Below are 13,191 nucleotides of genomic sequence, written 5' to 3'. Positions count from 1 at the left end.
TCCTGTGGGCTGTAGGCCGTGCTCACTGCCAAGGGCAGCCCCTCCCCACTGAGACGACTTAGTACCACGGACACGGCCCCTGTCCCGGGCTGACCCACAGAGGATTTCAGGGAGCTGGGTGCAGTGCAGACCCGAGGCCCCAGGTCCACAGAGCCGCCCCATGCCTCCCAGCAGCACAGGTGCCAGCCCTGCAGAAGCCGAAAGGTTGATGTCCTTGCCCACTCCCTAGGTTACTGAGTTGCTAGGTTACAAACAACATTACAAAAATACATTAGGTGGGACAGTAATGGTCAAACGCTGAATAAAAGGTCGATAGTACTTCCTGAAACAATTACCATGTTTACTCTTTATTCTGTCTTATTTGATAAAAAGCCTCATTTTCAGCATCTAAACTTAGTATCCTTGATCACTTTATTGTCAGAGAAGAGGCTGCTCCGGTCCCCACAAGGCATCTTCAGAAAAGCTGGGATTTTCCCATCCTGCCGGCTCCTCTTTCCAGCAGCTGCGGAAATCAATTTTATCTCCTCTCCCGACAGACAGTAGTTTTCCTAAGATTTCCAAACCCAATCTCATTATTTCACAAGCCAGCTATTCGTTAACGAGGCATCTAGGGGTGAGGATGACTCACTGTCCGTCTGCGGCTCTGGGAGCCCTGGGAGAAAACGTTTAATCTTCTGCCTCCACTCAAGTGGCCACTGTCCCTCCACGATGATACCACCTCCAGTGAGGCCCTTCCCCACCCACCCAGGCACTGACCCGAAGCTCCCAGCCCTGCAGAATGGAAGGGAAAGAAGGACTCACTCTCTCCTCTGCTTCTCCAGGTGCCCACGGAGCGTGGCAGCGCAGAGGAGCTCACCGCACCCTCACTCTCCTCCGTGCAGAGCAGATCCCACTGGCCGCCAGTACTCTTGCTGCCAGGTTCAGATTTGACAAATGTCTGGCTCTCTTCCAAGGGCAGAGCCATTCTTTGTAAAGACAGCCTTGCTGTTTGAGACGGGTTTCTGTGAGCCTCGCGGCAGATCCTGAAGGGTGCACACAGTGGAGGTGTGGGTAAGGCTCCTCGAGCGCCCATCTCTGGCATGGAGACCGACCCCGGATCCTACAACAGCACCCCCGCAGCGTTCAACCTGTCCCACGCACTTGCCGGCAGGGTGCTGGCCAACCAGACGGGCACGCTCTCGGCGCACCAGCAGTATGCCATCGGGCTCTTCCTCTCCTGCCTCTACACCATCTTCCTCTTCCCCATCGGCTTTGTGGGGAACCTCCTGATCCTGGTGGTAAACGTCAGCTCCCGGGAGAAGATGACCGTCCCCGACCTGTACTTCATCAACCTGGCGGCGGCAGACCTCATCCTGGTGGCCGACTCGCTGATCGAGGTGTTCAACCTGGACGAGCAGTACTACGACATCGCCGTGCTGTGCACCTTCATGTCCCTCTTCCTGCAGATCAACATGTACAGCAGCGTCTTCTTCCTCACGTGGATGAGCTTCGACCGCTACCTCGCCCTGGCCCAGGCCATGCGCTGCAGCCTGTTCCGCACCAAGCCCCACGCGCGGCTCAGCTGCGGCCTCATCTGGATGGCCTCCGTCTCCGCCACACTGGTGCCCTTCACGGCCGTGCACCTGCAGCACACCGGGGACCTCTGCTTCTGCTTCGCGGACGTCAGGGAGATCCAGTGGCTGGAGGTCACCCTGGGCTTCATCATCCCCTTCGTCATCATCGGGCTCTGCTACTCGCTCATCGCCCGGGCCCTGGTCAAGGCTCATGGGCACCGGGGCCTGCGCCCCCGGCGGCAGAAGGCCCTCCGGATGATCTTCGCGGTGGTGCTGGTCTTCTTCCTCTGCTGGCTGCCCGAGAACGTGTTCATCAGCGTGCACCTCCTGCAGCCCACGCAGCCGGGCGCCGCACCCTGCCAGCAGTCCTTCCGCCACGCCTACCCCCTAACCGGCCACATCGTCAACCTCGCAGCGTTCTCCAACAGCTGCCTGAACCCCCTCCTTTACAGCTTCCTCGGGGAGACCTTCAGAGACAAGCTGAGGCTGTACCTCGAGCAGAAGACAAGTGTGTCGACCCTGAACCGCCTGTGTCACACGGCCCTGAAGGCCATGGTTCCAGACAGTGCCGAGCAGCCTGAGGGGAGGCTCAGCAGTGTGGCGTAGACAGGAGCCGGTCAGCACACTCAACACCGCACCGGGGCGAGGCACAGACGGGGCAAGAGCATGCCAAGGCCTCTCCCGGCCTGGAAGCCCCACCCTCGGGATCTCAGCACCCGCACTAGTCGCCCAATGCTGACTGTTCCCGCACAGAGCTGTGCCCACCACCTGTGCTCCCAACTGCAGTCAGGGATGGTGAAGTGGCCGGGCGACCAGCGTGGCCCTCACGTCCTCTCTGCACAGACTGCATCTCGCAGCAGCAGACAGTTCTGAGGCTGGCCATCGCAAGCCAAAAGGAGGGGCGCTGTCGGTGGAATACCTTAGTTTCAAGGTGGCTCTCCATGAATCTGCCCCTTGGGGAAAAATGAAGACTGAGGCTGATCTGAGCTGGACACTGGCTGGTAACCTGCTGTGCACACCGAACGTCCTTGCCCACACCTGGTGAGTAACACTGTGTGCTCAGGCCGCCTCGGCTGGAAAGGCTCCTCTCCAGGGCAGGCCACCACTGCTCTCCGAGATGCCCATCTGGACACTATGCTTGTTTATAGCATCTCTGCAACACATTAGAGCAAGTGACACTGAGGGCGGCACCGGGGCAGCAGCGAGACACTCCAGCTCGCATGGTGACAGTGGGGACTGTGAGGACACCATGTAGTCTTGCTAAACTGTAAACAGTAACAGTGGCTAGCAGCACTGTCAGCTTTGTCAATAAAACCCGTGTGCTGTCTTCCAGGTTCCCTAAGTAGTTCTCTCATGGGGCAGGTGGGGGCTCTCAGAGCCACACAAGGGAAAATGTCCCCCCGCACCACGAGGCTGGCGCACTCAGGTGAGAACTCTCAGAGGCCAACATCTAAGTGCAGCCACTGGACACAGCCAGCATCTCTAGGTGTCTGACACCTGCTGCACCATCTCTGGGCAAGCATGTCCAACATGTCCTCACTTTTCTAGGAGGTTCTGGCTGTCAGCATAAGCACAGCCTGCAGCCCTGCAACGACAGCTGCAGCCTCCAGGCAGTCAGCGAGCCCACAGATGGGGGTCCGAGAGAAGTGGGGGGGGCCTGTCCACCAGAGCAGGACGGGGGTCCCAGAGAAGTGGGGAGGCCTGTCCACCACAGCAGGACGGGCCCAATAGCCAGCATGGCCTCCACAATGCTGTCCCAGATGCACTGAGACAGCACCAACTTCCAGGAACTTGAGCTCCATAAAAGGCTTGGGGCCTCCCACCATGGTCCCTGGGACCCCACACAAACCACGAGGGCAGGCAAGTGGGTGTGTGCTCACGCCTGTGGCCTTAGCTGTCACACACCCAGAAAAACGTCACCTCTCCAAGTTGATCTGATTTCTCCCATTGTCCAGTGGGTGCGGATCTCGCCTGGAACAACGGTTTTAAAAGCCAACAGAACATAAAAGTTCACCAGGCCCGACTGCAATTCTAAGGGTTTCTCCTGGGTGGACTCAATCAAAAGCTTATCGCATGAAGTCAGCTGTGGGGATTCCTGGCGGGGGTCCAGCTATTACGAGAAGGTTGACCATGAACCCCACCAACGTGGAAGGACCCTTCCACGCAGAGATCCTGATCCCTCCCTCCTCCCCTCCCCGCCTGCACAGCTGTAAATGTGCTCGTCCCCCTCTGCCTCCTGGGCCATTTCCATTGGGTGTCGTCTCCTGGAAAGAAGGGGCTATCCCAAGTCTGAGCCTGTCTTTACTTCCCGTGGCCCCTACAACAGGGCTCTGCAGGAAATCTGCTACATGAACCCTGGCCGCTGGCTCTCAAGCCCGTCTCACTCTGAGCCATCACCTGGAATACAGGTGAGTCGCCCAGTCTGCCAGGAGCCTCAGGCTCTTCCAGCGAAGTCACTGCCACAACAAATAAGAGACTGGACATCACTCCTGAGATACAGCCCTGCTCAGAACATTCCATCCTTAGCCAACAATATGGCATTTTTCTTTGTTGATTCAAAAGTATAAATCGTCCAGGAATGAAGAAAACCCCAGCAGGGCACTGTCTCAAGGAGGACACTGGTCTCACTGAGCAGTTCCTTCCAAGAAACAATGGCCAGTGCCCAGCTGATTCTGCTCCTCAGCACGGTCACCGAGGCAGTGAGCACAGACAGTGACAGCTGAGCGCGCAGCCGGAGCCTCCAAGCGTAGCAGTGCCCGCGGGAAGAAAGGAAAGGCACACCCAAGTTCCTCTCCCACATGATAGATACTATAGAGAAACTCAATTTGGATGCGCGGGAACTCCTCCAACGTCCACCCTGGTCACAAATTCCTACGCCCTCTTCAGACAGCCGGCGGCAACCATGTCCCAAGGGAGAGAAGGATGAGCCCACCCGGTGGCTCCTGTGTCTGGCACCAGGAGACCTGGGGACACAGAGCTGCTTGGCAATACCTGCTTCTAAGCCTGGCTGGGGCCGGACTTCCAGTGAGGACACCAGTGCTGGCAGGGCTCTCGGTCCAGGAGCCAGGCTCAGCAAGATGGTGCTGCACGCAGACTCGAGCCAGGGGATGCCGCCAAGTGCCAAGCTGCTGCAGGAGGGGGGACGGGAACACACATGTGCATGCACATTCACACCCACATTCACACATGGGCACACTCATGCATGCACATCCACACATACACTCATACACGCATTTACACATGCTCACACACGCTCACACTCCCTGCATGTCACCCACGTCCTGGCTGACCTGGGGTCCCCAAGCCTGAATGTGGGAGCAGCCAGACTGCTGTCTGGAGGCAGCAGACACCTGTATATGTAAAAGAGGGGCACTCGAGTGGCTGCCAAAGTGAAACACCTGAGAGCCCCGTCTCTGGTCCTCAGAAGGTGCAGTCACCTCACACAGAACAGTCGGCCACCAGAGGCCACAGTGCGACCCTGTACTCACAATTGTCTGCCAATGAGCCATCAGGGCGATGAGGACATGTTGGCCTGTGCGGCAAATTTAAGTGTCCAAGCGGAGCCAGGATGCAAGCGCCATCCTCTGGGCTGAGATTCCTCTCAGGTCAAAGTTTGGAGGCAGAAGCTGCACCTGTGACAACTACCCTGTGCCGGCGCAGGTAAGGCAGAACTCATTACATCTGTGGGAGCCTAGCTAGTGGGTGAGAGCAATATTCATCGGAATGACACTTAGCACAGAAATACATGAGCATCGGGGACACCTGTGGCTGAGCGTCACCACACAAACCACCTTCCCGGGTCCTTTCAGCTGGCCATGTCACACGTTGGCTGATTAAATTGTGACGGAGCTTGACTCCTTGCATGAAACCCCAAACTTCCTGAGCGCAGGCCTGTTTTCATTTATTACTTGACTGACACCCCCCAAGTGCCCGCCCCATGCCCAGCGCGCGTCTCTGTGTCATCTCATGCACGCTTCCTGTGGTTGAGATGGTTGGTGGTCACCGCCACTTCACAGCTGTGACGCAGGAGCACCAAGGGCCCCCTGCCTCAGTCACAGAACTAAGTAGAGGGGCCAGAGGCTCCCGTGGATCTGACTCCATGGGCAGAATGCTACTAAGAACCCACCGGTTTTTACAGCAGCAATGTAAACAGAAACTAATTCATAAAATCGCTAGCTCTCAACAAATGCAGCCATCCACTCCACCCGGTTTCCGTGCCACCCACTCGAGCAGTAATCCTACCCTCCCAAGTGCTTGCTCTAACCACTCGCTACTATATCGCATCACCTCCTGGGTCCCATGCCACCCTGCATGATACGCACGAGTTATCCCCACTGACAGTCTCAGAGGGGAGCAGGGCACCCGAGATCACCAGCCTCACTCCAGCTGCCCTGTTTGAGCGTCTACCAGGCTCCAGTCCTTCTCTGAAGGTGAAAGTGAGGCAATCAAGTCCCACGACAAAGACCTGCTCTCTCCAGGGTCCTGTCCCTCTCCTGCTCCCGGGAACAGAGCCCCTGGATATGACTGGGCCCTTGGCTACTGGCCGTGCCTGTCGCCCGCTAGAAGGACACTCGGTGAGGCCAGCAGGCATGCGGAGGGTGTGCCTGCATTTTCCAGGTCGCCTCCTTCAAGGTGCAGCCCTCGGCCTTCACTTGGTCTGTCCCCTGCCCCAGAACAAAAACATATGGAGGGAGGGCTCCCTTGGACCATGCCGCTGGGTCCCAGCCCTACCACACCCCTGGACTGTGGCATCATGCCCACCCTACCTAAGGCCTGGACTTTGGGACCCGTCTGTGTTACAGCGGCTGGCTGGCCTCCACTCAGTCTCAGGTCCCACTTTTTGGTTCGTTCCCAACACCTAGAGAGTGGGTCTCATACAGGAGCCTGTGCCAGATGGGCACCTGCCCCGTTCCTGGTCACAGTGCAGCCCCTGCCCTGAGCAGCACTAGGTGGGGCCCTGTCAGGGCGCACTCGCACTTCAGGACGGGGTGGGGGGGCGGGGTCTACGAGCTTGGCTTCAGGTGGCCACCATGCGAAGTGGAGACAGCAGCACTGACCAGATGAACCTCCACGATTATTTTTAGCCTTTAAAGGTGTCACGTGTAAGTGTCCTGAGGGGACCACACAGCCAAGAAAGGCCGCTGCGCCCCTGAAAATGCCCACAAGGACGGCGAGCTAAACCAGACACTGTTTATGCTGCGAACAGCAGGAGGCAAGCTCTGTGCCTGGGAAACCGCTTCAAAGCAGCCACTGTTTTCCCAGCTGTGAGGCCCACATCCTGGGAAATCTCTTCACAAAAATACTTCTGAAAACACTGAACAAACACACAGCCTGATCTGCCCACTCTGGGCTTCAGAACCTGGACGGGAGCTTCCTGCATCTGCCATCTGTCAGGCAGGGGCTCACGCTCCTCAGAACCGCAGGGGACATTATAGCAAAATAAGGTGCCCTGGGTGAACCTGGAGCTGCTCACCTCACCAGGACAACCAATCCCGGGATTCCTGTGAGTGGCAGGAAGTGGAGACAACATGCAGCCACGCTGTGTGTCCTGTCCGACAGCAGAGAAAGGCCCAGCAGTCACAGCACGGGCACAACTGCCCGGGAGGGAACAGGAACACACCCCAGAGCAGCTCTGGGCACCCTGGGGGCAGAATTTCCCATAAGCTCTAAAATGTCCAATCTACACCAGGACTGACATTCTCAACACATCAATGGCATCACCTCCCTCTTCAAAAGCCAAGAGAAAAAAAGATTCATTCACCAGACTATCCCTGCCCACTCTGCCATCAGCCATGGGAGGGACTCACCTCAGCACAGAAGGGACAGTCCCAGCCCCTAGTCTCCCAGGGCCGTCTCTGGACACAGGAGTGACCACCCTGGGCCTCTGGGAACTCTGCAGAGGGATGGGCCACCTAGACCCAGTTCAATCTGAAAAATGGCAAAAGGACTAAAAAACAGTGAGAGTTTCGTCACCTCAGTTGTCTGTGACAAAGCGCCCTGTGGGAGTGGAGAGCCAGATGCACTCTTAGAAACCCTAAGGACGAACCACACTTGCGCTCATGCGGCAAACCTCTCCCCATGAACTCCCCCACTGGCTCTCAACCGCGCGTTCTCCTCTGCCGGGGAGGAGCTGTTTTTAAGAATCAAATTGAGTACGCTGTTAGAACGAGCGCTCGTGCACCGCGTCTATAGGAACACAGTTCACCTGTGTCGGGAAGTGGAGCCCTTTCGCAGGGCTGGGACGACCAGAAGAGCACGGATGTTGGAGGCGACCTGGGGGCCTGCTTTCCAGAGCTTCCCTTTCTCATCATGTGAGGCTGTCTGTTCAGGAAACAGCCACCTTTCCAGGAGGCACTGCAGGGGACCCCGCCTCTCGGGCAGCCCATGTCTGTCAATGAGATGCTGTCTCCTCCCACGTGTGTGGTGGTGAAGTTACTTCTTACTCTGGGGCTGAATGTGCTCCTTCAACACACAGTCATCAACTCCACAGCATTTTTCTGCAAATGCTGTCTTCTTCCCATGTTCTCTGTTCTCTCCTCACTCCTTTACATGTAAGCTGGATCTTCATCTCTTAGCGTTTTGGGTTTTTTGTCTCCATCCCTCACTGTGCACAGTACAGGGCATTTCCTCACATCTTCCAGCTGCTAACACTCTCTTCAGCTGTGTCTAAACTACTGTTTAACCCGTCCAGTTCTGGATTTCCACAATCATGTTTTTACTTTAGTATTTCAAGTGGATTCCTTCCCCACTCTGCCTGTCCTTCTCGCATGTTGGAGACTACGGGAGAGAGTGCTTTACCCCTCCAAATACCGTGAACACTGAAAGTCTTCAGATCATCCTCTCACCTGCTTTCCCCGAGGACTCTCCTGATGGTGTTTCTCCCATGACTGTGTTTCTATTGTGGGTCGCTCTTAAGGAGAGACGTCTCCCTGGGAGTCCCTGTGGGTGGTTTGTGTTTGTCTCTGCTGGGGAGCCCATGAATTCACTGTTCCACACTGGTGTGAATTTGGGCCTGGTACCAAACCTGGGTACTGTGTGCAAGACTCTTACACACACACACACACACATAAGCGCGCAAGCACGCCCCCAGCTTCCTGCAGTGGGCAGCATTTTCTAAGCCACATTTGAAGGCTTTTGGGGCACAGCCAGGAGGGAGCAGAGGGCCCCGCAGCCTGGGAGCAGTAGAGGGGCTGTTTGTTTAGGGCAAAAGCCATAAACAAAAATAACCTGACTGGGAAAATATTTGACTCATAAAGAAAGATAAAGAGCTGTTTGTATAAAGAGTGTGCTTGCAAATCAATAGAGAGAAGGTAAGTTTTGCATAGAACTGGTAAGAAACACACAGGCCTTCACAAAGGAAAGCAAATGACCAGCACGTATGTAGAAAATGACCATTCATAGTTGTCATCAATGAAATGCAATTAAAACCAACATGAGCCCGGCCGGGTGTGGCTCAGCGGTTGAGCGTGGGCCTAGGATCCAGGAGATCTCGGTTGGATTCCCAGTCAGGGCACATGCCCAGGTTGCAGGCTCGATCCCCAATCGGGGGCATGCAGGAGGCAGCTGACCAATGACTCTCTCTCATCACTGAAGTTTCTATCTCTCTCTCTCCTCTCCCTTCCCCTCTCTTAAATCAATAAAGATGTATTTTTAAAAAACCAAAAAACAGCCATGAGCTACCTTTTCCTCTGTCACACTGGGAAACACGAGAGAATACAGGTCCCAGGGTGGGGGTGGGTGCTCTCCCAGGTGGAGGAGGAACCATGTCCACTGTAAAATATTGAGGCGGACAAGCTCCGCCTACCTTGCAGCACCATCGCTGGTAGAATGAGTCTTCTGGTTCCCTCCGTGTGCTTTTCTGTTCTCTCTTTTAACGCTGGTCATGTATGCCTCAGAAGGAATAATAAACACTGCTTTTTAAAATCACATTTTGCTGCGTTATTTTCTGCTGACCACAAGGAAGCAGGGCTCACAAATATCTCCCTGGCTGACCGAGGTAGCAGTGAAAGCCTGAGATGCTGGCATGAGGACAGCTAGAGGGTGCGGGGGCTGTTTTCTTTGGCCCAGAGTGAGGACTGCTGCATCTCCATGGCGGTGGGAAAGCTGCTTAGCTCCTGACTCTCCCGTAGTTCCTCAGCCTTAACAGATGAGCCCAGGACACATTCTAGAGTCTGAGAGGCTCACATGCTTGTGGCCACTCCACAAACAGACCATGTGCCTGTGGCCCCAGCCCCTGCCCTTGCTTCTGAATGATGCCCAAAAAGCTCCTGGAGAAAGACAAGGAAGTCTCACAGGCAGGGCAGACAAAGGCCACACATACGTGGACCTGGCAGGACAGCCCTGCCGCGCAGCCAGAAAATTCCCAGCACCAGCCCACCCAGCAGTCAACAAAGCCGATGGCACACATCACCAACACTGGGAGAAGCAGAGCTCTGCCTGCCTGCCCCAACTGCTAGGACTATGTGGGCTTTCCTCTTCCAAAGTGAGCCACCATCCGATGGCTAACATACAAAATAGGGAAACACCAAATGCTGGTGAAGGCGCAGGGAGGTGGCAGTCCCATTCAGTGACGGTGGAGGGTAAAAGGGGACAGCCACTGGGAAAACAGCCACTGGAAAAGTCCGGCAGTTTCTCCAGATATTATACATGCACATCCCAAACCACCCAGCAATGAGACTCCTGGGCATTTCCCCGGAGAAGGAAACACGTTCACGGATGTTCACAGAAGCCTTATTCGTAAAAGTGAAACTCTGGAAACAACCCAAGTGTCCTGCACACACAGGGCGAGTGGCTGCAAAGGGCAGAATGAGAGAGTATGGTAACAGAGCAGTTCTGTACCTTGGCTGTAATGGTTACAGGAACCTGCACAGAAACACACACGTGTGCATACACACACAGGCGCGCGCACACACGTGCACACACACGCATGCATGCACCACCAGTGGACTCTGAATGAGGCCTGGGGGTGGCACCAATGTCCATTTCCTGGTTTTGATACCACAGTCTGCTATCAATGGGGAAACTGGGCAGAAGGCACACAGGACCGCCCTGTAATTGCTTTCCAATTTACTGTGTATCTACAATAATTTCAAAAATAAGTTTTCTTTAAAAAAAGTAGGCACCCCAATGGCACAGTCCTCCCGGTCCTCTACCTGAGCACTATCAGAAGTGACCTGTTTATGGAAATGCTCTGAGCCCACCACCTAGGGGCTCCGGCAGGAAAGGGCCCCTCATGAGCAGGCCCAGCACTTAGCAACAATCCCCCATCAGAACACAGAAGCTGGACGAGCGGCTGGGTGAGACCTGTTTCTGTCCTGTTGGGCAGATTCCCCGCTCCCAGGGGACCACAGTGGATGAGAGAGGATTTGGAGTGCTGGGAGGGGTGTCAGAGGTCACTCACTTCACACACACCCCAAATCCATCTATCGCACCCTGAAAACATCCACCCACCTCAGCCAAGCAATTCCCAGAACAAACACTGCCTCTTGTACTAAAGGCTGAGTTCTGAGACACACCCCCTCGTTGGAAGCCAGCATCTTCCTCAAGTGGTTCTCACTGTTCCCTGTTCTGACCCCTCCAGAGAGCACAGCACAGAACCTGCCAGGCCAGTGCAGCCTTGAGTACTGAAAGGCAGCGTTGGGGACTCACTGCACAGCTAACCCCCACCCTGAGGCCAGCTCTGCTTGGGCAGACCCCATAAGGAGCCTGAGCAGCTGTCCCCACAGGAGGCTGAGCAGCAGAGCTGAGGTGCCCTCAGCCCTCCAGCCTTTAAACCCTGGGACAAGGCTCCGCCTGGGACTTCTGGTTGGGGGTCTCTGGTGGCTGAGCCCCCATCTATGCAGATACTAATTTTATATTTCAAAACAAATGCTCTCTCACAGCTCACAGATGCTGTCTTCTTTACTAATTGGCCCTCTGGGCTGCGTTGCCCATGGCAACCTGTCCCATTGCAGCAATGACACACATACTTCACAAGTGTCCACCAGAAACCCAGTGTCCACCGGGTAGGCCATGAGCCCAGGAAAAGGCCTTACTGTCCTCTACTCCAAGCCCAGTCAAGCTTTTCAGGAAGGAGACCCTGGAGCATGGAGCACGGGGCACAGAGGTCTGCACCTGTGCAGCCGGAGCTGGGCGGGGAAGGGCTGCTCTGCAACGAGGACCACTGGACGCGCCCCCTAGTTGGGAGTCAGCCTGGTGGAAGCCACACCTGTCACAGCTGCGAGCCCAGGAAATTCACTTCCTGCTCTGGTGGGCTCAATCAATCATTCAGACAAGGATGCAAACCACAGTCCTGGGCTGGTTTGCCTTACCAGCCCGTTTCAGTACATACACCTGATTTGGGCACAGCCTCGCCCACTCATTTGTGTGCCTTCTGCAGCTCTGGTCAGTGTGACGGAGACCACGCAGCCCACCAAGCCCAAGCCCCCGACCAAACCCTGATTTAGACCAGCTCTCTGATGAGGGGGAGAGGGGTGGGGACCAAAAACACTGACCAAAACGTATGAAACAATAGTTTCACAAAGCACCAAAGAGCTGACAAGAGAGTAATGGACCTAAGGCCCACACAGAGGGTGCCCCAGCTGGAGCCCAAACCATGACAGGCAACAGGCGTGGTGCTCTGTCCCGGGGCAGTCTGCAGGTGCCCGAGGGTGAGCTCGGCTCCTGGCGGGCATCTCATTGGTGCCCTTATGTTTCTTCTGAACTCTGCACCGTGTCCTGTGTCACCTGGTCTAAGTATAGTTTTTTATCAATATACCAAAAGTAGTAGACTGATACTCAAAGAGAATGCAAGCCCAAGAAAATTTAGAGAAGGGTTAAGAATGTTTAAAAGGACAGACTATGCACTAAGTGACACGGGACAGCTGCATCTTTCTTTCAGGAAAAAAGTAAAGTCAGGTTCCCACCTCACATAAAACACAAACACAGACTTTTTATCCTCACTCAAGGATACTTTTTCCACTGCTTTTCGGAGTGAAAGGGAGAGAGACACACACACATCGATTGGTTGCCTCCAGTGCACACACTGGCCGGGGCCCAGGATCAAGCCTGCAACCAAGGTGCATGCCCTTGGCTGGAATCGACCCCGGGACCCTTCAGTGTGCAGGATGATGTTCGAACCACTGAGCCAAACCAGCTAGGGCTAGATTTCTTAATGGCCATTATGTTGTACACCTGAAACTAAGGTTATATGTTGATTAAACCTCAATTTTAAAAAAATCAAAATTAAATTTTTAAATTCACCGATTAAAAAAAGCTCCTATGGGAAGTATTACCATGAAAATACATGAAACAAATTGGGATAAAGTATGTACGATATGTACACACAAAAAAACCTCTTTTTTTAAAAAGATAATCAATTCAACAGGAAAACAGGCAAAAGATGTGATAAGGAAACTCATGGGAGACAGACATGGCAATTAATAAATGGCTGAAAAACGCCTGTTTCACTGATGAGTGTGAAAGGGTACATTAAAGCAGATGTGCCTCCCCCACCAGGTCAGCACTACCAGAGGCTGGCCCATGGCTGGGCATCCCAGCTGCCATGGAGGACAGGAACTGCAGCAGAGTGGGGGCCTCGGAGGCGTCAGGTATCAGACTGCAGAGCAGACCCTCCCCCTGCCATCCCTTCTCAGGTGTG

General features: G+C 54.9%; 2 protein-coding genes across 3 annotated transcripts in view; one reads left to right on the top strand and one right to left on the bottom strand.

Moving 5' to 3' along the window:
• The window catches only part of CHLSN (cholesin), a 71,693-nt gene that overhangs the window by 49,924 nt on the left and 8,578 nt on the right, over window positions 1-13,191 (bottom strand). The window lies entirely within an intron of this gene.
• GPER1 (G protein-coupled estrogen receptor 1) lies at window positions 794-2,159 on the top strand. Its single transcript, XM_016212977.2, has one exon. The coding sequence runs from the start codon at window positions 1,080-1,082 to the stop codon at window positions 2,157-2,159; it is 1,080 nt and encodes a 359-aa protein (XP_016068463.2). The 5' UTR covers window positions 794-1,079.

The sequence above is a fragment of the Miniopterus natalensis genome, chromosome 4 (genome assembly GCF_054644295.1).
Source record: "Miniopterus natalensis isolate mMinNat1 chromosome 4, mMinNat1.hap1, whole genome shotgun sequence".
Lineage (NCBI taxonomy): Eukaryota > Metazoa > Chordata > Mammalia > Chiroptera > Miniopteridae > Miniopterus > Miniopterus natalensis.
The sequence above is the reverse complement of the archived record's forward strand: the minus strand, read 5'-3'. Positions and strand labels throughout refer to the sequence as shown.